This window comes from Canis lupus, chromosome 3 (genome assembly GCF_048164855.1).
Source record: "Canis lupus baileyi chromosome 3, mCanLup2.hap1, whole genome shotgun sequence".
In the NCBI taxonomy this organism is placed as follows: domain Eukaryota; kingdom Metazoa; phylum Chordata; class Mammalia; order Carnivora; family Canidae; genus Canis; species Canis lupus.
Window position 1 is genome coordinate 13458612 of NC_132840.1, and position 25210 is coordinate 13483821.

At 57.8% G+C, this 25210-nt stretch overlaps 2 protein-coding genes and 1 long non-coding RNA gene across 8 annotated transcripts in view; 2 read left to right on the top strand and 1 right to left on the bottom strand.

Annotated features, from left to right (window-relative positions):
* LOC140629085 (chymotrypsinogen B-like) lies at positions 1-3939 on the top strand. The gene is made up of 7 exons (XM_072818508.1): positions 1-444; positions 1191-1294; positions 1378-1457; positions 1766-1844; positions 2183-2363; positions 3164-3297; positions 3728-3939. Exons 1-7 carry the CDS (start codon positions 102-104, stop codon positions 3887-3889), a joined length of 1083 nt encoding a protein of 360 aa, XP_072674609.1. The 5' UTR covers positions 1-101; the 3' UTR covers positions 3890-3939.
* Positions 3940-4750: 811 nt separating this feature from the next.
* The window catches only part of BCAR1 (BCAR1 scaffold protein, Cas family member), a 36432-nt gene continuing 15972 nt past the window's right edge, over positions 4751-25210 (bottom strand). For 5 of the 6 annotated variants that reach the window (XM_072818480.1, XM_072818472.1, XM_072818498.1 and 2 more), the window contains exons 2-7: positions 17510-18121; positions 11557-11718; positions 11272-11388; positions 9395-10492; positions 8411-8500; positions 4751-5751 (exon numbers count right to left, since the gene is read on the bottom strand). In XM_072818480.1, the coding sequence (XP_072674581.1) occupies positions 5239-5751; positions 8411-8500; positions 9395-10492; positions 11272-11388; positions 11557-11718; positions 17510-18121 (2592 nt within the window). In that variant the 3' untranslated portion in view covers positions 4751-5238. Of the gene's footprint in view, positions 5752-8410; positions 8501-9394; positions 10493-11271; positions 11389-11556; positions 11719-17509; positions 18122-19954; positions 20041-25210 lie in introns of those variants that run through there. The other variant, XM_072818496.1, reaches the window with a different exon arrangement.
* LOC140629093 (uncharacterized) lies at positions 18135-20707 on the top strand. The gene is made up of 3 exons (XR_012026977.1): positions 18135-19650; positions 19777-19918; positions 20200-20707. It is a non-coding gene; the product is annotated as an uncharacterized lncRNA (long non-coding RNA).

Consider the following 25210-nt stretch of genomic DNA (forward strand, 5'->3'; position numbering starts at 1 on the left):
GGGCCGCTGAGACCGCATTCTGCTCTTGAACTTGCGTCTTCACTGGGACAAATGGCAGGGGGTCCTTGGCGGGGGGCCCTCTGTAGTCTTGCTCCTAAGAGATGAAGTGGGACCTTGGTCCCCCCCACCCATCCGTGCCCCAGGGAGTGGGCAGGGAGCGGGCATCTGGGGCACGAGCCAGCTGCTGGCTGCACGCACCTGTGGTTCTAAAGAACCTTCCCAGGAGCAGCCCCTGGGCTGCCTCTTTCCCAGGCCTGCACAGGTGCCAGGTGCTTCTCAGCCCAAGGCCACATGATAAGGACAGGATGGCGGGGCAGGCCGTAATTGGTGGGCTGGGGGATATAACGGGGGTCCTTTGGGCAGACCCTATCGCATCTCCCAAGCCACACACCATGGCCTTTCTCTGGGTTGTCCTTGGCTTTCTTCTCTTTGGCAGCAGCTCAGGTAAGCGCAAGGTTCAGGCAGGCCTGGCGGACCCAGATCAAGCCTCTCCCACCCCTGGCCCCCACAGCCCAGAAGGGCCAAGTCCTCACACTCCCAATCACCCACCCCGGCTGGCCCCACAGCGTCCCTTCTCAGGCCCCCTTGGGGCCTCTCCTCCGCTCCCTGCTCCTCCTCTGCCTAGAGGTCCCTCGGGCCCCTCAAACTCAACTGGACCTGCTGGACCTGCCTCATCCTGGCCTCCTCCATCCACCTAGAAGCCGGGGGTCGTCCAGGTTCCTCCATCATCTGCATCTGTCCCTGAGCCGTAGGAATCCTGCCTGGGGAATGTGTCCCTGCCCTTCTGTCCTCTGGGTGGAGTAGCACTCTGGCCCCACAGACCTGCTCCTGCTGCAGGGACAGCCCTGGGGACTCAAGCAGGACATCCCAACCCCAGGCCCCAGACCCTTGGGTTTGGAGCTGGAGGGATGCTCCTCTCGGGGCTCATGGTGGGGCGGGGAGCTGGCTACCTGGGTCTCCGGACCCAGCTGTCTGGCTCTAGGCCCCAACTCCAGATGCCCCCGGCCTCAAGGACCCTCCTCCACAAGAGCACCAAAGGCAGCGGCCGGCTGGGTGGGGAGGGGCTGAGGGCCCTGCAGCGGCCAAAGCTCTGGGGGTAGGTGGCCACAGAAGCCTGAAGTGCCGGGCTTTCCCCCCCGGCCCCCTTGCGGCATCATCCACTGACCAGCTGCTCTGTCCCTGGTCCCCAGGCTGTGGGGTCCCTGCCATCCACCCCCAGCTGAGTGGCTTGTCCCGGATCATCAATGGAGAGGATGCTGTCCCCAACTCCTGGCCCTGGCAGGTGTCCCTGCAGGTGAGGGGGAAGCCGGGCGTGGGGGGCTTCGAGTGGGAGGCGTGTGGCAGGAGGCAGGGCTGACTGCGCCTCCTCTCTCCCAGACTAGCTCCGGCTTCCACTTCTGCGGGGGCTCCCTCATCAGCCAGCACTGGGTGGTCACGGCCGCCCACTGTGGGGTCAGGTGAGGCAGCACCGGGGGTAGGCGCCCCCGGGGGCGGGAGCAACCTCACTCCTTCCCCAACAGCCCCTCCAGGCACTGCGAGCTGGCAGGAGGGTCTAGGCAGGTGGCAGCTGGGGAAGGAGCTCCTGTGTCCCGCTACAGGCAGAGCCGCGGCCCTGGGAGGCAATCCCCGGCCTGTGCCCCCCGCCCCCCCAGACCCCAGCCTGGTCTGTCCCCGGCCCCGTGGGGGCGAGTGGCTGTCACCTCAGCAGGCACTCTTCCCGGGCACCCTCCGAGGTGGCCAGTGCCTGAGCACCCTGTCTCTCCAGGAAGAGCCACCTGGTGGTGGCTGGGGTGTCCGACCACAGCTCTACGGAGGAGGCCGTGCAGGTGTTGCCCATCGCTGAGGTACTGAGGCTCACGGCAGCGCTGCCCGGGGGTGGGGGGGTGGGGGGTAGTGGGGGGCCCCTCTGCTCAGGCCTCACCCCCTCAGATTTCTCAGTCCAGAACCTTCTTTCCCGAGTCCTAAAGCTCCTTTACAAATACTGAAGGAGGTCGTTTCCGATTATAAAGTTAAGTTTTGCTCACTGAGGAAAAGCACAAAAATGTAAAAACTACATACCACCACCGTGCCAAACGCCAGCTTCCAGGGGCTCTGTCTGCAGCTCCATCTGCGTTCCTTTCTGGGCACCCGCCCCCCTTCCATCTCCCCTGGAAGATGAAGAGCCCCCGCCCCGTGTCCCCAGGTTTTCGAGCACCCCCTGTGGGGCCAGGATCTGGGCCCCTACGACATCGCGCTGCTGAAGCTGGCCGCGCCCGCCCTGCTCTCGGCCACCGCGTCCCCCGTGTGCCTGCCCGGCGCCAACGCCAGCTTCCCCGCGGGCTCCCTCTGCGCCACCACGGGCTGGGGCAGGACCCGGTACAACTGTGAGTGTCCCGGGGGCTTCCGCAGGCAGGCTCCTTCGGCTCCAAGTGCTGAAGCCCAAGCACGTCCACTGCGAGTCATAAATCTATTTCTTTAAAACCCTCTTAATGAAAAAGCTACCGAACTAGAGTAGAGATGAGCGTAAATACTCTGCTGGAAGACGAACTGGCCGAGAAACAGCCAAGGACCAGCAAGCCTCGCCCCCGCCGCCTTGCACCGGGGCCCGTCGCCCCATCCCCGGCCCGACTGCTCCCCACACCCGAGGACAGTGGCCGTGTTGAGCCGCTCAGGCGTCCGGGTGCAGGGGGTGGGGGCCCCCCTCGGTCCCCGGCTGCTCCCCGCCCGCACTCCCCCTGCAACGTGGTCCTCGCTGCTCCTGCCCAGGCCCCAGCTCCCCTGCTGGCCCTTTAACAGGACAGGAGCGGCCAGGGGAGGGGGCTCCCTCCTGTGCCCCCCCAGAGCGGCGGGCCCCCGCGGTGTCCCCAGGCCGAGGGTGTCAGCCCCCTTCCCTGGGAGACAGCGCCCCCCAGCGTCTCCCAGGGCCGGGGGGAGGGGGGGTGGTCTCAGCTACCCCGCGGGAGCCGGGCGCCCAGAGTCCGGGGCGCCATCCGAGCACCGAGCACCGGGGCCGCAGGCGCTGTTCGTCTCAGGGGAGGTCGGCAGCTCCGGTCCCGGTCCCGGGGCCGCGGCAATGGCCAAGGACTAGGACCAGGCAGGGGAGGCGGGGTCTCCAGGCGGCCGCTGGTCCCTGCCACCCCGGGGCGGGGGGTCCTGATCCCCCCGGCCGGCTGTGTCCCCGCAGCCAACAAGACGCCCGACAAGCTGCAGCAGGCGGCCCTGCCCCTCCTGTCCAACGCCGAGTGCAAGAAGTTCTGGGGCAGCAAGATCACCGACGTGATGATTTGCGCCGGTGCCAGCGGCGTCTCCTCCTGCATGGTAGGCCCGGCTCTGCCCTCCCCGCCGTCGCCCTGCCCTGCCCTGCCCTGCCCAGGCCCTGCTCGGGTCGGGAGGGCGGCTCCTCTCTGCGGCACCTGCTCCCCCTGGCCCAGGCCAGCTGCCCTGGCCCGGCTGGTGCGGGGCTCCCGGGGGCGATGGCGTCCTCCCGCCAGTCCCCCTGAGCTCAATGTGTCCAGCCCGATGTGCAGACGCCGGCCCGGTCAGGGTTAGCCCGCTGCCCCAGGCTCTCCGGGAGCAGGTGATAGCTGGGGCTGCCATGGGGCCACAGCTGGGGGCTCCTGCCCGCTCCCCGTGCCCACACTACGCTGGTCATTTCCCTGCACAGAACCTGGGCTGGGGCAGGTCGGGGCACACCAGGGTCCTGGCACCCCGCTTCGGCCTTGGAAACGAGTCCCTTCTCTTCCTGCAGGGTGACTCTGGTGGCCCTCTGGTCTGCCAGAAGGATGGAGCCTGGACCCTGGTGGGCATCGTGTCCTGGGGCAGTGGCTGGTGCAACCCCTCCTCACCAGGGGTGTACACCCTTGTCACCAAGTTTATTCCTTGGGTTCTTGAAATTCTGGAGGCCAACTGAACCCTGTCCCATCCACTTCTGAAAAACGCAAATAAAACCCCCAAGAGCAACCACATGCCTCTTCTTTGTGTCTTCACTGGGGTGCGGGGGGTGGGAGGATGGCTGCCTTCACCGGGGTCTCCTCTGTGGAGTTCGGAGCCGAGGGCTGACAGATCCTACCCTTTCTGCATAGAGGTAGGGAGAGTGAGGCCAAGGTCCCATGCAGGACAGTCAGAGCCAGGAGCAGCACCTGGGTGCCAGACATACCCCGAGAGTCTGGGGAGGACACACTCACTGATCCAGGGCAGGGGCCCTCTGTGCCCCCACACCCCAACCTGGAGGCCAAGTCTACATGTAGTTCAAATAAGACACTTTGGAAGAAGTCTCACAAGCTGAAACAATGAGCTTCTAAGAGCAAAGTTCCGAGTGAAGCCGGTGAAAGCGAGTTTAGGAGGAACGAGCGTCCCCAGTGGTGCCTTCAGTCGGCCTTGGAAGGCGCGGCCGCAGAGCCCAGCAGGCTCCCGGAGGCCCTGCGGTCCGCACTGGCTTCCCTCAGGCCTCGCCACCCTCCTCGGCCGCTGCGCTCAGGTCCTGCTGTTTGATGTTGGCTCAACTTCTCTCCAGCAGCCTTGGCTCCCAAGGTCTTGGGGCCACTGGCAGACCTGCCCCCACCTTGCAGAAGATGCCTGGCCAGGCCCTGTTTCTCAGGCTTTAGTTTTCTCCTGAAGGGACCCAATCTTTCTTCAGCGTCCTGAGAAGCCACCCACAGCTTCACCACACACCCCCTCAATCTGCTGCTCCTACCCTGTGGTTCCCAGAGCAAGGACACACCTGCCCACATCCACGAACCCTCCTGGCTCTCACACTTCTTACACCGGAGGCTTTTCATTTTTAAATTTTTATTTAAATGTAGACTATTAGTCAAATGATTGGAAAATCAATAATGAAAAATAGTGTTTTAGAGTTTTTCTCCTGGTATAGTGGCGCTTGCGCTGCAGGGGGCTGGGGACATGGCACTCCTGTGGCGCCAGACTCAGCTCAAGGGGTCATCTGAGGCCATGTGGGTCAAGGGGCCTCTGTGCCCAGGCCTAGCCCCCAGCGTACTCAGGGAAGACCACCAGCCCACTCCTCAGCCTCGGTTCCTGCGGGCCCAGCTCTGCTTGAGCTCCTCTGAGGAGACACCGTCCCATATCCTGCCCCATCATAAATATGTACAAATCCCTGCACAGTCTGGGGCACCAGGCCCAGGCAGAGCTGGGGTGCCTGTCCCCATGCCTGCAGCACGGCAACCCTCTCAGGGCAGGTGCCCTGGGCAGCTGGGACCCTCGCTGCCCTACTCCCCTGACCCCCATCCCTCTGGTCATCTGCCCTCAGGCAGCAGCCAGCTGGCCCAGGACCCGGCGGAACTGCTGAGTGCTGTGCCCTAGCTCCTTGACCCTGTCCACCATGTCCTGAGCAGCGGCAGGCGAAGGGTACTGCAAGGCAGCGGCCTTGGTGGTGGCAACAATGCCACGCAGGAGGTCACACAGCAGGTTGCTGTAGTGGGTCACCTGGCTGCGCACGTCGGCCGCCTTGGCCTGCCGTGACAGTGTGTCCCCAATGAACACCAGCTTGTGGGCACTGAGGATGACGAACTTGCTGTGTGCCACGAAAATCTTGGGGGGCTGGTTGGTGGCCACGGCAGTAAAGAAGGCATCCACCGCGTTGGTCAGGGTGGTCAGGTTCGCCTCGCACTGCTCCAGGTAGAAGAGCAACAGCTGCCGGTCCGAGGGCCCCAGGCTGCCTGTCCGCCCTGGGGCCAGGGGCTGGGCCGGGGTCCAGTTGGCCAGGTCATGGTCTATGGGCCGTGACACTTCCTGCTCCAGTCGCTCAAACTGCTTCAGCTGGGGCGGAAGGAAAGCAGAGTGAAAACCGCAGCCACACAGCCCAAAGGAAATAAAGGGCTGGCTCCCGGCAGGAGTGTGTGACACAAGCCACCTCCATGCTACAGGCAGAGCACCAGCCTCCCTGAGTCTCCCTGTAGCTTCTGCTGATCCCAAAAGATATGATTCCATCTATGTAAGACTTTTGAAATAACAAAATGATGGAAATGGAGACCAAATGAGCAGTCGCAGTGGTTAGGGACATTGGTCTCTTGGTCTGGGTGTTGCTGTCTATTTACTTAGGATGCTATCACTGTGGGAAACGGGGTGAAGGGTACCTGGGACAGTTTCGTACTCTCTCAGCAACTCCCTATGAATCTATATATACTTTAAAACAAATCAAAAAGAAAACCACATTTTGTTTTTAACGTAGATGTTATAAATAAACAGGGGCGCCTGAGTGGCTCAGCTGGTGAAGCGTTCCCCAGGTCATGATCTTGTGGGATCCAGCCCTGTGTCTAGCTCTGTGCTCAGTGGGAGTCTGCCAGGATTCTCTCCTCGCTCTGCTCCTTCCCCCACCCGTGCTTGTGCGCACGCTCTCTAAATTAAAAAAAAAAAAAAAAAAAATCAAATACACCAAGCAGAAAAAAGGATAGCTGTCACCTGGAATCCCATGCACTCAGACGTTGCATGAAATATAATCTGATGAAATATAATCCTGGTAAATTATCTTTTAGAACGAAACACTAAAGTATTTGCAGATGAAATGATGTAATGTCTCCAAAATGGTTTGTGGGGCAAGGGTGCCAGATAACCAGGTTAGCAGTTGTGCTGAGAGGGGTTGGGGGTGGGTGAGTGGTACCCAGGGGACTGCCTTCTTTAATTTTATAAAGGTATTCAATTTCCCATAATAAAAACCTTAAACAGAAGAAGAAATATAGGAGGAGCTATAGAAATATAGCTTAGTTGGTAGAGCATGTGTCTTGATCTAAGGGTTATGAGTCTCAGCCCCATACTGGGTGCAGACTTAAAATCTTTAAAAAAAAACTTAAAATCTTAAAAAAGACTTAAAAATCTTTAAAAAAAATGAAGAAAGGTCACAGTATTTGTAAAACTTCAGAAAACAAAATTCACATAAACAAATGGTGACTATTCTTCAAGATGCTTTCCTTTAAACATGAATATTCCTATCTCCTTTTTAATTAGACTAGACACATAGCACATGTGCCCCCAGAACATGGGAGTTACGGGACCCACCCACCTCGCAGTCAAAAACCTGTGTGTAACTTCTGAAAAGGCCAACTACTAATCAATAGCCTGTTCCCTGGAAGCCTTATCAATAACACAAATAGTTGATTAACACCTATTTTGTACTTTACAAGTATCATATACTGTTTCCTTACAACACGGAATTGCTTCAGTATTTCCACACTACGTGGTTCATCTCCCTGTTTTTTCAAACTGCCCTCATCTCCAATACATTTATTGAAAAAAATCCAGATATAAGTAGATCCATGCAGTTGAAATCCACGTTGTTCTACAGTCAACTGAATGTTCAGTATTTTATAACCAACTTCTAGCCCTTACCAACAGGTCATACTGTCAGCCAGTAGATATAAATGCAGGGGGTGGGGAGAATTTCCACTCCTGGCAGCCCCTGCCTCAGGAGTCATCCCTCTGATCTCATGTTCTCTTCCCCAGAGCTGGTTCTGACCAGGCGACTGAGTGGCTGTGACCAGCTGTGCACAGGCTCCGGGACAGATACTCACTCAATTCTCACACTGACCCTGGGATGAACACAACTATGACTCTTACCTTACACAGCTGGACAAGCTGTGGCTTTGTGGGTTCAGGTGTGAGCCACGGGTTCTCACTTATGCCATCCTTCCCCACGCCCAGGGGGAGGGTGGGGTGCAGGAAAACGTGATGGGTCATATTTCTGTGCTTATTTTGTGCTAGTCTGTAATTTAACTTTTTATCATCTTCATAATCAGAATAAAACTATCTTTTTTAAAAAAATATATGTATTTACTTGAGCAAGAAAGAGAGAGAGAGAGAGAGAGCACAAGCAGTGGGAAGTGGTAGAGGGAGAAGCTGAGTCTTCTGTGAGCAGGGAACCTGCCATGGGGCTTGACCACAGGACCTGGGATCATGATCTGAACCAAAGGCAGATGCTTAACTGAGCCACCCAGGTGCCCCTAAAACTACCTTATTTCTTAAAAGGAAAAAAAAAATCCCTTTCTCATTCTCAAATGATCTAAAGTATAAAGAAAATTCTACATCTGCAGATAAACACAGCAGTACCATTATAAGAAGGGAAACTGGGTTCAATGTGAACATTCAACAGTAAGAGATGTTATGTGGCCTTTAACAACAGCTTATGAGGAATGATTAATGCTATGGAAAAACCTTGAGATGAAAGCAGACGTAAATATTCACAAAGTATCATCTCAAACACAGGAGAGAGGCCGCCCTGGAGGCCTGAGCAGAGCTACAAACCAGCCCCTGCGTACTGCGCCGGGTCTTTTCATGCCTTTCTGTATGTGTTCCCCCAAAACTCACGTATAAATCCACCCAACACATAGATTGCCGTGCGGCTGAGCAGGGAGGGGTGGCAGGGCCCCTGCAGACAAGCCGCCCGAGCCCAGGGACGCCACGCCGGTGAACCAGGCACCCTTACCTGCTGGAGCTCCAGCTGGCCCTTCCCCTGCCGCATGATGTTGCCTTTCTCCAGCAGCTCCTTCTGGGTCTTCTCAAACTCTTCCTTCCCCTGGAGGCAAGGCACAAGGACCCTGCTGAGCTAGAAGCCCCCTAGGCCTGGTGGAGCTTGGGGCCTCAGAGGTGGCCACCAGGCGGCACTGCAGGCCACGCCCAGGCTCTGGCTGGCGGGCACCAGGCCCACAGTAGGGACGGCTTGGGAGGGGGAGGGGGAGGGGGAGGAGGCAGTGGTGGCTGCAGCTCCTCTCCAGCTCTTCTCTGGGCCCATTTCACCAAAGGACAGCCCAGGAAGGGGCTGGGCATACTCCATGTAGCCAGACCATTCTCCCTGCCCCAGCTCCTACACCAGAAATCACATTCCAACCCCTCCCCTTGGCATTACAGGGCCTGTTCACCCATTTCTGACCACTTGGCACCTGCTAATCCTCGGCACCTGCTGATCCTCAACCTGGAATGGTTCTTCTTGGGGCACTGAGTTGGCACCCAGGTCTCATCTCTACTCTCACCTTTCCATCTCCTTGCTTTATTTATTTCCCCTCACCTGGAACTATCTTTGTCTTTGCTTATACTTAAAAATCTATCTCCCCAAACAGAACACAGCCACTTTTGCCCTGGAGAAGCGCAGCCCCTGCAGGTGCTCAGGAGCCATCCTTGGCTGGCACTGCAGGGCCCTGATAACATGGCCATGTTGGTCCAAAGGCCTGAGGTCGATCGAGGAACGGGTTTGAGCGGGTGGGGGGGGGTGCATCTGGACTGGAAGGTCAGAGAGTGGCACGGGGACTCACTGAGGCCTACTGGGGCCCAAATTCTCTTTTGGCCACAAGAACCCTCAGTGTGGAGGGGATCAAGGTTCCTATGACAGGGATAGCAGAATTAGAGAGCTGAGAAGGCCAGAAGGCTGCCCTAGAGTATTCCCTGGGGGAGACAGGGCAAGGTAGTCACTTACCTGCAGGTGGACATAGTCGTAATCCTCCATCCAGCCCCCCTCACTGTTCTCATACTGCCCGTCCGGGGAGTCCTGGGAGGTGAACTTAGGGGGTGAGGGCAGAGGCCGGGACTGGATGCTGCTGGCCTTGTCAATGGGATTGGGGTGCAGGGGACCACCTCCCTCAGGCCCTGGCCCAGGGGCCTTGGTCCGTCTGAAGAGCAGCGAGGCATTGCCATGCAAGAAGGAGGCCAGCTGCTTGGCATCCTCGGGCACAGCCCGTGAGCAGGCTACCAGGCGGTCCAGGTCTTCGGGAGTGGCCCCTGGGGCTCCCCGGCCACTGTCGAGGGCCTGACCATGGGCCACCAGTGTCTGGTACACATCCTCCATCTTCTGCAGTTGCCGGCTAAGCTTCGCATGCAGCGTGCGGTCAGAAGTGTGGGCAGCATTGCCTATGGCGCTGCGGGCAAACTCCAGCAGCTCGTGGACAGCCCCCTGGACAGCAGCCACAGCAGCCCGCAGGTCCTGCAGCAGTGGCTCCGGAGGCTCAGAGGTGCTACGCCAGCTCCCGCACCCGCTGACGCTGCCTGCCAGGTCCAGGAGGTGGGCTACGGTGGCACTCACGCCCTGCTGCAGCCGTGCCAGGGCCTCCACTGCCACCTCCAGCTCCAAGGGCTCACGGCCCGGCACCGCAGCCTCCAGGGAGGAGGCCGACTGGCTGCTGCGTGTGCTCCCTGTACTGGAGGCTGACAGGCGCTTAGCATCCGTCGGGGCCTCTCGTTCTGCTGGCGGTGGCACTGCGTACACATTGTCGTCAGCCACGCCACCATCAGCCGCCTCAGGAGGAAGAAGACGCTCACGGGGCACATCATAGAGGGTGCCGGGACCAGGCCGTCGCAAGCCAGGGGGCACATCATAGAGGTCAGGAGCAGGGGGAGGCACGTCATACACATCCTCAGCCGGCAGGGAGTCCGGAGGGGGTGCAGCAAGGACCAGCGGGTGGCGGGTCGGGTCAAAGGGCTTGGCCTTGGCAAAGGCAGGGGGTACGTCATAGGTCTCTTCACGCAACAGTGGGCCATCAGGCACGTCCTTGCTCACTGATGGAGGGACATCATACACCTGGGGGGCAGAGGAATGGTTAAGGCTGCCTGTCCACCCGCTCACCCAGGGCTTTGGGGTAGGACCCAGGCACACATACAGGCATGGCGCAGGTGCAGCATCCGTCAACAGTTCTTATCCACACAGGTTACTGCAAAGAGCCCAACTCTGGAGCTAGATCAGAGTTCAAGATCCTGGCTCCACTGCTTGCTAGCTGTGTGACTTAAGGCAGGTGACTTGACCTCTCTGTGCCTATCTGCTCGGCTGTAAGACAGGAGAACTCTCTCACAGGTTGGTTGTGAGGATGACACGAGTTCATTCACTGTGCAACTACAAACGCTTGGTGAGAGGACAGCTGTCATGCCGCCGCCACCGTCATCACCCCTTGCGTATTCTCTACTCTGTGGCAGGAACCTGGCTGATCTGTGTATTCTATTCAGGGTGACAACACCCTGGTTCACCCGGGACAGTCCTGGTTTGAGCCTGGTGCCCCCTCATAATGACTGGTCCCCTTTCACTCTTAGAAGTGTCCTGCTTTGAATGATCAATTCTGTGGTGGCCTCCTGGCTAATACCCTGTGTGATCCTCTCAAGAGCTTGCTACAGAAGGTCCACAGGCTGAGGCTCAGAGGACCACTCGGTTTCCACTTCTGTCACAGAGAGTAAGGGGCACAGCTGGTGCCTGCAGTCCAGTCTCTTGCTGCCACCAGGCCTGGAGACGTGGGTCCCCGCCCCACAGCACACATTCAGTCAAACCTGAAGCCTGTGTAGACATCAGGCCCCAGCATCCCAAATGCTCACCGCGTGGTGGTTAGTCAACGGCAGGCCTTTCTCCACACTGGGGGGCACGTCATACACGTCCAGTGATGGATCCCGGCCATTAGGACCCTTGACGGCCATGGGGGGCGTGTCATATACCTGAGGCAGAAAAGGTGCAGTGATACAGGTGCCAGGGCCACCTGAGGGGACAGGAAGAGCAGAACCCCACAGTACCAACCCGAGGACCACCCTGCCCAGGGCAGAGAAAGCCCGGCTCCCTGAGCAGGGCCAGGCCAAAAACCCCCAGCTCTTAGATCCAATACCTACCTCTTGGCCATACTGGCTGGGAAGCAGCCCCCGAACAGGGGGCACGTCGTAGATGTCCTGTGGCCCTGGGGCTAGCAGGTGGCGTGGGATGTCGTACTCGTCCTGCTCTGGCTGGGAGGCCTCAAACACATATCCCTGCCCCACACGGGTGGGTACCACTACCTGGGGGCAGACAGCCAACTGTCACCAACCTGTCACCACCAGCCTGGACACCAACTTCCAGGACCCACCCTCAGATCCCCAGGGGAGAGGCTATACCCGCAGGAGGTAGGCGAGGCACACAAGGGGGGCTGTTTCCAAGAGTGGGCATAGAGTCCACGGAGAGGCAAGGGTATTCTCATCCCTTTGTATTCTTGCCCTTTCTTCGATGTGATACAGTGTCTGGGGTGCACTAGAACCCCCAGGGTTTGCTTACAGGCATCTGGTTCTGGCCAGGAAATGGCAGTAGTCTATACCTGGATGAGCTGGAGAGTCGCAGAGGAGGGTCCATGGGGACTGACAAAGAGGGTCATCCCTGACTGGGATGGCCCTGCCTGACAACACCTCCACACTGCACCCTCCTCAGAAAGGCTGCCCAGCAAGGGGCCTCCCCAACTGCAGGACCCAGCAGCCACCTCCTGGCTTTAGGACAGAGATGACAGTGCTAGGTTGTGCCCTCCTTAGGCTGGACCTAGACATGGCCTGCAGAAGGTCCCAACAGTTGGGGCCTGGGGCTTCCAGAAGGTGGTACCCTACCCTCCTCATCAACCAAGCATATCCTGGGGACACTCCTGAAGGCAGGGCCACCAAAGACTCTCCCAGACCTCAGGGCCAGATCCTAGGCTATTCTGGAAAGTTGAGTGTGGGTGTGAGGGAGTGGCCAAGACTAGAACCAAGACCCCCACGCTCCCCAGAACACCACACGCACATGGCAGCCAAGACCACCACTAACCCGAAAAGGATAAGGCCTTAGTTAGGGGACGCTGGCCCAAAGAAGGGCTCAGCACATTCCCCTCTCTCGTAGGCTTCCCAGGCCTGGCGTCCAGGACAGCAAGCTGCTGAAAGCCCTTCTCACCGGCCTGGCCTCTCCTTTCCCGGCAAGCACCCCGGCCCTGCAGGAGCCTGCAGCCCAGTGGGAGGGGCTGGCAGGGTCTAACCCAGCTCAAGGCACGCCTCCCCCACAAGGCTCCCGGCTCAGCACTCCGGGACAGAAAGGCTTTTTTGTTCTCTAGTCAAAAGGGACGTCTGGAACAGAGTTGACTCAGGCCCTCCCCACACACATCTCTGGGGGCAACAGGGCTCGATGCCCCCAGAACCTGGCATCTCGTGCCTGTACCTAGTCCCCTAGGCACTGCCAGCCAGCTCTGCACGCCTGTGTGTCCTGCGTGTCTGCAAGCACTAGGAGCAGCAGAGTACCCCAGCCCCTGGAGGCACCCGCACTTTCCTGCCCAGCCCCAGGCCTGGCACGGCTCTGCCGACACATCCTCTGCCCACCTCCCAGGCAGCACAGCAGACCTGGCCTCTCTGCTAGCTGCCGGGGCGAGCGCCTCCATGGGGTACTCCCCGTCCCCCACCCCCAGAGTGTCTGCAAGTGGAGTTGGCGGCCCTCCTCAGACTCATCTCCCTCCTTGAGCCCCAGACTTGAGTCTCCTCCAGAGTTATTTTTAGACGCTAGAACCTGCCAACAACACGACAGGCGGGGCAGGCGGGGGCCGGCGGGACGTGGCAGGTCGGCAGGGCTTTGAGGCGAGACCCAAGGCGTCTCCGGGCCCTGTGGACTCCAAAGGGCAGGTGGAGACCCAGCCCCATGAAGAGGGGTATGGACCTGCTCCCTCAGAGCCCCCACAGTGCCTCCCAAAGACAGAGAGAGTAGGGAGCAGAGGCAGAAGGCCTCTGGGGCCGGACCCCAGGCCCAGGCTGTCGGCAGCTTGCCACTCCTGCAGCTGAGCTGGTGACAGTAAGCAGCTGCGCTGGCCAGCAAATGTTCTCCGTTAGAAAAAAACTGTAAGGCAGCCACCAGTGGGGAAATGCTTGTTAGGGAAACCCACTCTCCAGAGAGCTGCTGAGCCCGCTAATCACAGGCTGGCCTGCTCTGCACCTGAGGCCCCATTAGCAGGCCCCAAGGGCCCTGGGGGTGGGTGACACAGCCAGTGCCCAGGGGGAGACAGAGAACCCCTGACCCAAGACCCACATGCCCCCTCACACACACGTCAACGGTGTAGAGAACACACAAAACCTCACAAAGACACACCAGAGACCCAGGCAGGACAGGGTCTGCAGAGAGCAGGGGTGAGAAGTCAAGCTGAAGGCCCAGAGAACCACCGGGAAAGGCCCCACCCCGGCCACATTCTGCTGGGCCCCCAGTCACCCTCCAGGCAGCTCAGCTACCGGCCTCCCCCTTCTGCAAAGTGGACATCTCCCCACGTGACCCAGGCCGGCTTCCACTCTAGCATGCCCACTCCCACCCAGGACCCTTGGCTCTTTCTCTGGAGCACTGATGGAGTGCTGTAGGATCAAGGAGGTGACCATCTAAGCTCTCACCCAGAGTGAGGGACGTCCCGGACACGGCTCCCCTTCCAAGCTCCCGGGCTCCCCAGGAGCAGGACTGAGTTCAACTGTGTCTGCCACAGCACAGCTGTGGGCCCTGACCCAGAGGCACTCCCCCAAGAGGAACCTCTCAAAAACACCTCCATCTGGGGGCCCACCTGCTTCTGCCATCGAAGCCCACAGCCACACCCCAGGCCAGAGATGCTAAAGCTGCGGTGTGACCCTGATCTCTTTCCCAGCCGTACAGGCCACTCTGCCCCAGGCTCCTGGCATTTGTTTTGTTTTAATTTTTATTTATTTATGATAGTCACACAGAGAGAGAGAGAGAGGCAGAGACACAGGCAGAGAGAGAAGCAGGCTCCATGCACCGGGAGCCCGACGTGGGATTCGATCCTGGGACTCCAGGATCGCGCCCTGGGCCAAAGGCAGGCGCTAAACCGCTGCGCCACCTAGGGATCCCGGCTCCTGGCATTTGACCTCATCACTCCCCTCTGGCTTCCTGGATCATAGGGCCCCCTCACCCCACCCACAGTTCTGGCAGGGTCCCTCCTCACACCACCTGATCTCTTGAACGAAGAGCCTCAGTTTCCCAGACTTCTGAGGGGGAGCCCAAGATTTATGAAAAGCACAACCTTGAAATGTGGGCAGAGAAGCACAGTTATCATCTGTTTGTAATCCACACCCATGTGATGAGAAACTGCCTGAAGCCTGCGCAAGGCAAGGGGGTGACACAGTAAAATCTGGGGTGGCCATCACAATCACCTTAGGGACCCAAGAAAATGCTTTTGACATCTGTGGGAGCTACAATCCCAAAATGCAAAAGTCTGCATACAAATTGGCGCAAGACAAATAAAGAACGTGCTATAGACAAAACATGCCAAAATTCCCAGTGATCACCTCTTGATTGGGGCATCTCCTCTCCAGGCTTCTTCACATGTTATGTGTTTTCTGCGACAAATAATCACTGCTCTCATGATCATAACCTAAAAGCAGATGCTACCAGAGGCTGCCCAGGCCAGGAGCAATGAGGCTTCTCGGAAGGGCAACCCAGCCCAGGACACAGGGTTCTCCTTCCAGGGCCGCCAGCCAGGCCAGAGCCCTCGGGGAAACAGGCTCTGAGCAGCCCTATCACTGGGCCCAGCTAGTTAAGCCCAGATGTCACCTGAGTGCCAGCCCATCCCCTGGGAGGGAAACAACCCACAGCCAAAATGTGGGCTCGGGTCCACCACCCAGCACCTGGGTCTCACTGCCACTTCCTGGCCCACAGGGCTTCCAGCACTTGGAAGGACAAGCTTGTCGGTTAAGATGCAGGGAGGGAAGCGGGAAGAGGAAAGGGCATGCCTCCCTGAGGGTATGCAAAGTGTGGATACTGTATGTGTGTGTGTGTGTGTGTGTGAGAGAGAGAGAGAGAGAGAGAGAGACTCTGAGTACGAGTGTACAGGGAGATGGACTGTGGCCTCTCCCGAGGATCACCAGCCAAGCACTGTTCCCTGCCACCTCCTCACAGGACAGGTGTTTCCCTGGCAGGGCTCTGCTTCTCTCCTGAAAGCCACCTTAGGATTGGCCCATCTGGGCTATTCCAGTCCAGCATGGTGTGCTCCTGCCTGGCACGTCTCTGGCTAGGCAGCTGAAGGAGCAGGTAGGTAGTGACCCTGAAAGCCAGTGTCCAGGGAGCCTCACCCTCAGCCAGCTAGCCTGACCTCTGGCCAGGTGTGCCAGCTGCCAAGTGGCATCCTGCAGGCAGGGGCAGGGCAACACTCTTGACTGCTGATTACAGCCCAGCTGGAATGGGTAAGGCTCCCACCTCAGCCCTGACAGGTCCTGAGGACTTGGCCACTCTCTCCAGACACAGGCAGCTCTAGAATAGACACGGCACACACATAAGGCCCGGTCTGGGGCTCAGGGAGCCGACTGTCAAGAGTTCAGCAGCATCTTCTATGGGCCCACTACCGTGCCCAGCACCTGCCCTCTCCCACCAGGGCTTCTGGGGCTTGCTGCCTGCTGCAGTCTCCTCTCTACAGAGGGGTGAGCTGGCAGCTGGGCCTGGGCTGGCTTTGAGGGACCTCTCTGCTGGCACGGGCTGGGTTTCTCAAGGTCCTCCGAGGCGAGCTGCAATGGAGGAACGGCCATGGTGGAGACAAGGAGAACTGGGTATGGCAACTCTGTCTCTCAAAAGTATGTGGGATGTCTCTGCTTCTGGGCCTCCCAAAGTCTTCAAGGGACTTGGCCAAGGAAAGACAGAGGCCAAAGGTGAAAAAAGGTTGCTCCTGACCCAGCCCAGAGCGGCCCATGGAGCAGGGCCTTCAGTCTGCCTCCTCCCCACAGGCAGATGGACTTGGGGGTGGGGTGCCCAGGCAGGCCTATGCGGAGCTGAGGGTGCTGCCTTTGGGGCCGTGTCCCCCAGCCCAGCCTCTCCCGGCAACAGCCCACAAGGTGACCTGAGAGGCCCCACTCTGGCCATCCCACCTCTGCCCATGGTCCAGGCATTATCACAAACAGGTCACTCTGCTGGCCCACTGACATGGCCAGAAGAGAAGGGCTGGGTGCCCGTGGAGCCAGGAATGCCCGAAGATGTGCTCTGTGCCCATCCTAGGAGCCAACACACACCCAGAGGACTCATGGGAGCCCCTGGGCACAAGGTTGCTGACCTCTCAGGAGGCAACCATCCTGGCCCATGAAGTGCAAGCTCTGTGCTGAGGAGGACGGAGTAACAATCTGGACTGTTGTGTGGCCCCTGACGCTCACGGAGGTGCTTCATCAGCCCTATAGCACTCATATATAAACCATGACATACGGGAGAGAAAAGTCTCTAACGTGATCTACTCCTATGGATTTTCAGCCATTCTTGCCTAACCGCTATCCTGAGCTCCCCCCTTCCAGTACTGCCCCTAGTTACCTCCCCACTCCTGGGTGCCTCTTTCCACCCCCACCAGGCCCAGTATCCTGCACTCTGTGGGCAGAATGACTTCACCAGAACATGGATTGGCCAAGTCACTTCAACTCAAAACCCTCCACCCGCAGGCAGGTATCTGGTCTTCAGGAGCACCAGCGCCCCCTACTCTGGGGGGTTGGTCCCCAGCCTACTACTTAGGATTCATCAGCCAAGTCCTGCCTATCACCCCTTCCAGACTTCTGGGCTTCTGACAGATTGCATCTTTGCTGGGGACACCTTCCCATTGGGGTCCGTCTGCGGAAGACCACCTCAGGGTCCAAGGCCAGCTTGGATGTCTTCTCTGTGGGCTGCCTGTGCATCTTCAGTAGACAGACAACATATTTCCCAAACACTCACCTCCCATCTTGGCCCCAGACCAAACATGCAGCTGTGGCTGGAGCCCTGGAGACCCCAAGGGTGCTTGGCTGGACCCAGAAACCAGGGCCTGGGCAAAACCCACCAGGGGATTGCCCAGTCATGACAGGGCAGCCTTACCTTTGCTGGTGGCTTCGTCCCCTCCCAACTGCGTGCGTCCATAGATGGGGGCACCTGGTAGATGTCATGCCCTATTCCAGCAGAAGGCGGCACCTGGTAAATGTCCTGGGCAGGGCTGCCAGGCCCTGGGGGCACCTGGTAAAGGTCCGGGGCTGGGTTAGGAAAAGGGTGATGGGGCATCTGCTTCGAGAATGTAGATGTCTGCTTGGCTGGGGGAGACTGGAACTGCGAGCTGGGCCCAGGGGCTTGGTAGAGGCCTTGCTGAGTCTTGCTGGGGGTGGGTACCAGGTAGACACTATCTGGTTGGGGCTGGTATGTGGCAGGAAGCATGGGTGTGTACTGGGCACCTGGGGCGTGGAGGCCAGGCTGGGGCTGGGCCGAGGTGACAGGTGGGCCGGGTCCGGGTCCTGCTGGCTTCTTGTCATGCATGCCCACCAGGATCTTAAGGCGGTTCCCAGGCACAATGCCTTGGCGCCCATGCAGTGAGCAGAGCCACCAGCCATCCAGGCCCTGTGTGTCCCGCTCCAGCACTGTCATGATGTCACCCTTGCGGAAGGAGAGCTCATCCGGGGACTCAGCCACGTTGTCATAGAGGGCTTTGGCCAGCACATTCTGGGGAGAGAGGACACAGGTAGGCATGAGGATGTGTGCCAGGGGCTTGGCGGGCTGCCCAACTGCCACCCAAGGTAACTCTTCTTGGCACTAAGGAAAGGCTTGAGGAGATCCTGGAACCTCTGCCCCCTCTGCTGCTAGCAGAGAGGCCCAGCTGATCGTGGCAGTTTTCAAGTAAGCCTGGACAGTACCTCAAAAATCCTAAACTGTAGCCACCACCTACACTCCAGGGATGACACTCAACATACTCTTGGAAACCACTCTAAAGTCACGCTACAGCCCAGACCAACACTGGGGAGGACAGCAATAATGAAAATAATGACCAGCACATTCTGGGAAGAAAACAGGATGCACACCCTTGCTGCTCCAACTCCACAGTCCTGCTGCCCTGCCAACCGAGAGGAAAAAACGAGAGCGTAGGGAGGGGACACACAGGGACAAAGTGGTCATCATCTGCAGACCATATGATCATCTACGTAATAATTCCAACAAACCAGAACCAGTAACGGATGAGAAAGAAGTACAGAAAAGCCCACACAACAACAACAAGCTACTAGCTACCCAGGAATTAATCAAGCAAAGACAACAGGAGACCTCAGAGCAAAAAATGTGTACGTTCTGCCAGACGGCTCAAGGGAAAAACCTGAATAAAGGAGAAAATGTACCAAATTCACCATAGGATGACTAAGCACTATAAAAGGCCAATTTGCCCAAGCTTACTTAATAAGTTACAATTATAACAGAAATGCCAGCAGAATTTTTTTTTTAAAGGAATTTGACCAAAGAAAAAGAATCCTTCTAGAATAAATGGAGAAATAGAGGTCCATCTATAAGCAGGTCAGCCTGACACACTCTTTTCAGGCTGTGAGGATGTGCCAGGACCGTGGATGAGTGGGACCAGTGCCCAGGACAGGGCTCGCAGACGCCCCACACTACAGGAGCCCATCGGACGCCACAGGCGCTATCACACAGCAGCATGGGAGGCCAGGGCTGCTTCATGGATGGTGCTAGAAAACTCACTCACTGTAAGAAAAATCAATCCCCACAGTTGCCTCATGTCATAAACAAAGGACAATTAAAGACCCAGGTGTGAAAGATAAAACTCTAGCTCTAACAAAAGAAAATATTGGGGAGAATACCTTTGTGACCCCAAAGTGCAAAAAAGTTATAAAACACTACTCTAAAAACAAAGACCATAAAGCACACAACATAAGGTTAACAACAGTGACAAAGAGATTTCAACCTCACCAAAGCGGAATGGTTTCTACCGGATAGGAGAGAACACAAAGCTGACACGGTAACAGGTCACCAACGACAAGAGAGGGATGAATCCAGAATCTGGAGCATTCTACAAACCAGCAAGGCAAAGACAAGACATGGAGAAAACCTACAGAACATGAACAGCAAGTTCTCTGAAGGGGAAAAAGACTGGCCAAGGCCACTACGAAGCAGATTGGGCCCATATGCAATCAGGATCCCCGCGATCCTGCTCTCTTCTCTGGGGCTCCGCACCCCAAGCAGGCGCCCAGGTGGGCATCTGGTGAGGAAGGTCGGCCACGCCCCCCGAGTTAGAACAGCAAGCAGGCCATCTATTGCCCAGAACCCTTTCTGTAAACATCATAAATGTCTACAAAACAACTCTATGTATTTTCCAGACGTTGACCCAAGGACAGACGCTAGACACACGTCACCAGCATGGGTGCTTCTGGAAAAGGAACATACACGCACCAAAGGAATCAATGAGGAAAATACAGCAAAACGAGAAAGGGATCTCATTACAGACAGTGGATGGCCAAGGTAGAGCAGTACTCTTCCCCCAGCCCTACTTCTTACCCTGGCGCTCTCCTGGTAATTCTCTCAGTGCCTGCTTCTTGGATGGGGCTCTTTTACTCAGCAAATACTCCCAGAGCAGGGACAGGAGCTCCATGTGGCCCTGGCATGGAGAGGCCTTGCTAAGTGGCCTGCATGAGACCTGGGGAGGGCCTTGGGGGAGACAGTGGGACAGAGGCGGGAGGACCCCAGCACTGGTAGACACCAGGCTAGTAGGTCCAGAACCTCACTGGCCCCTGTGTTCCCAGGCCACGGAGTCTGCTATACTGCTCGGCGGGCGTGAGTGCAAGGATGAGGCTGGACCCAGAGATGTCCCAGAGGGTCCCAGAAGAGGGCAGGAGGGAAGGAGGCACTAGTTGGGAGGACGCCAGGGCTGCTCTGGCCTCCCAGGGTGGGGAAAAATGGGGATCAGCTGGAGAAGCAAGAGAGGCCAGGTCAGGGGAGAAGCCAGCCCAGGTGGGCAGCTACACATGGAAGACAGGTTCGCCCCAGCACCATGGTGAGCACCAGGGCGAAGGCCCTCAGAACTGCTGCTTCTGCAACACTGCCCACCTCATGACTATGATGCTTATACACGCACCGAAGCATTGACCATGCCTCAATAAGATGTCACATGAACTTAAACAAACTGAGGAGAGGGTAAGAATAGCGGTTGTGAATGGAGGATGCTTTCTCTTCCTGTTTTTCAGAATTTCTCAGTTTGTATTTAATGAGCACTTCTTGGCTTGGGGTTTGAAAAATATACATTCTGAAAAAGGACAGTGGACTACCTCCTTAGGCTCCAAGGCACAATGGGGCAGAGGAGGCTGAGGCAGGTCTAGAGGCCACAGCCCAAGGAGAAGCAGGCAGGGGCAGGGGCTGTCCCACTGTCCTGCAGCCCATGCCCCCCCCCCCCCACCCCTCCGGCGGGCCCCATCCCCAAGCTGCCTGCACGGAAAGCAAGTTTCCCAAATATGGTCTGCAGCCTGCCTCAGGGAATCACATCCCGTCAGGGGGCGGGACACCCAGCCCACCCTCCCCCTGTGACCCCACTGGGTCCCCCCAGCCCCTGCCCTGGTGACCACAGGAAGTGCCAGCAGAGTGAGTCACAGGAAAATCCCCCTCCAAGCCCAGTCAGAGGGGGCGGGGTGCAGACAGAGGGGACTGCCCCTCAGAGGCCCCTCACCTCTCAGGAGGACAGCCCAGGGAAGGCTGGCAGAGGGGCTGGGTGCTCAGGGAAGCTGGGAGGCTCTTGCAGAGGGCAAGGTCCAGTAGGGAACAGGGAAGGAGGGGGAGGGTCTGCCCACGCCCACGAGAGCCACTGGGGCCTCCTGCACCCAGGGTGGCCAGCCCCCACCCCCTTGGTGTGAGCTCACGGAGCAGTCAAGGCCAACAACGGCTGCAACTGTATAGTCTGGGCGGCTGGAGCCAGGCTGGGAAGCACCCCTTGGGCTGGGCACGTGGCACAGAGTGCCTGGCACCAGGAGCTGCTCTGTCTGCATCAGCTGGGGCCCCCGCCCACAGCTCCAGAAGCAGGCTCTCCACAGGCCCTGCTGGTGCGGAGCGCTCCAGCTGACGAGCACCCCAGCTTTGGGCCTCTAAGCCTCCCCAGCTGTTACTGAGACATGTTACTCCCTGATCCTTCTTCCTTCTTCCCAGTCGCTCAGCAGCAGCTAAAACCAGACCTGGGTCTGGCTCTCCCTCCACTGCTGGGTGACTCCGGGCAAGTCCCTTAGCCTCTTTGAATACCCAGATCCCCTGTGCTAAGACGACAGTCCTGCTTTCAGAGGATTGTTCTTTTGTTCAACAAAAGATGTGCATAGCTCCTGCTCTCTGCCAGGTGCTGGGCCAGGCTCCACTAGATGGTGCAGGCCTAGCTTGTCCATGTCTGCATGGGGTTTCCATTCCAGTGGAGCAAACACCGAACAATTTGTTAGGGCACAGGGGAAAACAGGCACCTATAATAATGTGGGACAGGACCACTGCATATAGGGTGGTCAGAGATGACCTCCCCGAGGAAGTAACACTTCAGATGACTCAGGAAGAATGAAAACCAGGCACAATGACACCAGCTAAGGAAGAGCACACAGCCAGAGGATGGACATGAGCCAAGGTACTGGAGGAGGAAGAGGCTGGAGGGAGACAGGGTTGTGGCCCCAGAGTGGCAGGCAGGCTGGAGACAATGCAGGAGAGCTCAGTAAATGTCACCAGATGGTGGCACCCCATGGCAGGTAAGCCCAGCCAGGGCAAAGCCTATAGCCCCTGAACATTTCTGCTGTAGACACGCTCCCTATGACCCAGTGTCTTGCTCCTGCATGGCAGAGGAGCCAGTCCCCAGAGCTTGGGCTAATCGGGTGCCTCCACCCACCCTGTAACAAGGCATAGCTGTGACATCCAAAGGGGCACACTGTCAGGGTGCCATCATGGTCTGGGCAGACGCTGCCAGACATCTGTGTCCAAGGGACCACAGAGAGTGCTGCCTGACTTACCCCCAAGTCTCTGGCCAACCTCATTCCTGCTTTGAAGAAACCTTCCACTGTGTCCCATTCCTCCAGAATACATTCAGGGGTCACTCCACCAGGTAGGTGACCATGCCCCTCCTTGGGCATGTATTCCCCATTGTCCCTAACTCAAAGTGACCAAAGCATCTTGTTACTGCCTACTTTGTGCCCTCTGACCCAGGTACCCATGGGGGAGTACCTGGGGGTATGGGGGGAGGGGCTGTGTTCTTCGGCATGGAACCCTTAGGCACCCATGCATGGCCCCCTTGCAGAAGATGGTATCCTAGCTTCCCTGGGAGCAGCCAGGAAGACCATCTGCGGCTCACTCACCCCAGAGGGAGGGGGAGAAGAGAACCCTCAGCCTGATGCCAACACTCCCCAGGCAGTGGCCTGCCAGCCAGGCCCACTCAGAACAACACCCTGGTTGTTGCAAATGGAGCCAACAGGGCTGCCCCACAGGCCCGGCCTGGCTCTTAGAATAGCTCTCATTGTGTCCTAGGGCCCCATGGGCACCAGACCCCCAGGGCCAGGTGGGCTCCCAGACACAGAGTAGCTGGGCCTTGGCCACAGGTGGGCACATCTGGAGGACTGCAGCCATCTGATGGCTATGCGAGTCTCTGCCTTGGGGAACACTGGATAACTGTATGGGTACTCCCAAACCCTGACTCTATGGGAACTGGGACCAGTGGGGTCGGACATGTCTGACAGGTTCACAGTAACAGCGATAACGATGAGCTCCATAGGAGCAAGCTCTTCTGTATACTTCGGTCATCCCTTTCAACCTTAGGAGACACTGTGATTACCTCCACCTTACAGACAGGGAAACTGAGGTGCATGAGGTACACAACAGTTACGTGACCTGCTAGGGACACAGTTAGGAAGCAGCAGAGGCAGATCTGGGCTCTATGATAAAGCAGAGTAGATGGCTCCCGGGGTGATGCTTAGGTTCCTGGAAGCCAGGAGTGGAAACCTGACAGGCCTTTTCTCTCTGTGTCGCTCAGCCCCAATACACACACACACACACACACACACACACACACGCCCCAAACAGAGCTTCACACATTGTAGTCACTCGGGAAACACTAGTTTCCTTCATGCCCAGAATCATCTCACACTCGGGCCAAGATTATTTCTGGGGTATACTGTTTGCTTGTCCCAAGAAGCCCCTAGTAGCTAATGGACACAGGCCCAATGCATGTGTTGAATGGTAGTCCACGTCCACAACCTCTACTCATTGGTGCCCCAGGAATCCCCCTGGAAAGGCAGCAGCCAGGGGGCCACCAGTCAGGGTCCTGACCATCCCCTCCCACTCTGAGGACAGTCTCTTCCCTTCCCACAAGTCCCCACACCCTCATCCTTGATGAGACTCCATCCCAGCCAGCCTTATCAGCATTCTCCTAACACCCCCAGGAACAATTAGTAGCCAGGGTCTGGGCTCAAGTCCAAAGAGCAAAACCATGGGCAAGCCCCTATTCCAGAGCTGTCCCAGGGGGAGCATAGCTCCTGCCCTACCCATCTCAGAAGTGCTGGAGGCTCAGCGGACATGGCTGGGACTGTGCGCAGGTCTTCGGCCCTGTCTAACACTCATCACCTAAGCGGCAGGTCTGTTGAATGAAGGACTAAAAACCCACGTCTGTAATGGCCACTGCCAGCAGCTCCCTCACACAAACAGGAGCTGTGGTGTAGTCTCGTTTGCAGCGGCCACAGCAGTTGCTTCTGTGTCCCGGGCCAGCTTTGAGTCAGAAGCAAGACCTTGCTCCCACCCTTGCCAGGGCATCCCAGACACTGTCCCTGGGAGACTGGGCAGACATGGGCCCCTAGCACCCCACAGCTGGTGAGAACAAGCAACCCTCTAGAACTCTCACCATTGCCACCCAGCCCAGGGAACTGCCCCAGGCTGTTAGAACCCAGACCTGCACTTGATTACTCATTACTCTCCTTCTCTGTCCCTGGGGCCTTGTGGGGAGGACTCAGGATTCTTGAGTGGGCTGGGTGGTCTTTTGGAGGGGGCTCAACATCATGAGACTTCAGGGTAACACTTCAGGGGTAACCCAGCCCCAGATATGTCATCATGGAGGGAAAGAGGCGGGAGGAATGGCTCAAGGGGGGACAGGAGGGATCTCACTCCTAAGACCCCATTTTCTCCAACTCGATGTTCAAAGCCCCCTGCAGTTCTGCTACTCTCTAGTCCTAAATGATAACTTGCGGTAACCCTTATAGCAGCACCATCCACCTGAGCAGGAATGGAGGGGGACAAAAGGCACAATAGTGGGGTTCTCGCTCAGATAAAAGTATCAAACCCCTGATTTCTGGGATGCACTGTGGAGATGAGGGTCTGCAATGGGGCCCTGCCCCTCCACTGTTTGAACTCCTTCCACTCCAGGCCAGAACTTCACCCCTTAGAAGTGGAAGGGAATCAGGGCAGCAAGATAGCAGAGCCAGGGCCTCTCCAGCGCTAGAGGGCCCAGCCCCATACCCTCCCTTGAAGGGAGTCCACCCTTCAGCCCCTTATTTGGAGGGCCCAGAGAAAGAGGATCTTGGCCTGTGTCTTTGCTGGAGAACAATCCCTATTCCCCTGACCCTGCACCTTGTTCTCCAAGTGTGACTCCAACACTGTCCCTTACCCCTCTAGAAGCCTCCTGGGGAGCACACCTGGCCTCTGTTTCTGGCTGCTCCCACTGGCTGTGGGCTCCTGGGAGGTAGGGGAGGGAGTTTTCAGGCCCAAGAGAAAAGGGTGGTAGGAACACCTAGACAACGGATGCCAGAAGGACCCCACCAA

Bases quoted from the DNA above. Each gene is read 5' to 3' on its own strand.
- LOC140629085 (XM_072818508.1), top strand. From the start codon at position 102: ATGAAGTGGGACCTTGGTCCCCCCCACCCATCCGTGCCCCAGGGAGTG. The intron at 445-1,190 runs GTAAGCGCAAGG...CCTGGTCCCCAG, and splicing joins TCTCTTTGGCAGCAGCTCAG to GCTGTGGGGTCCCTGCCATC. The intron at 1,845-2,182 runs GTACTGAGGCTC...CCGTGTCCCCAG, and splicing joins AGGTGTTGCCCATCGCTGAG to GTTTTCGAGCACCCCCTGTG.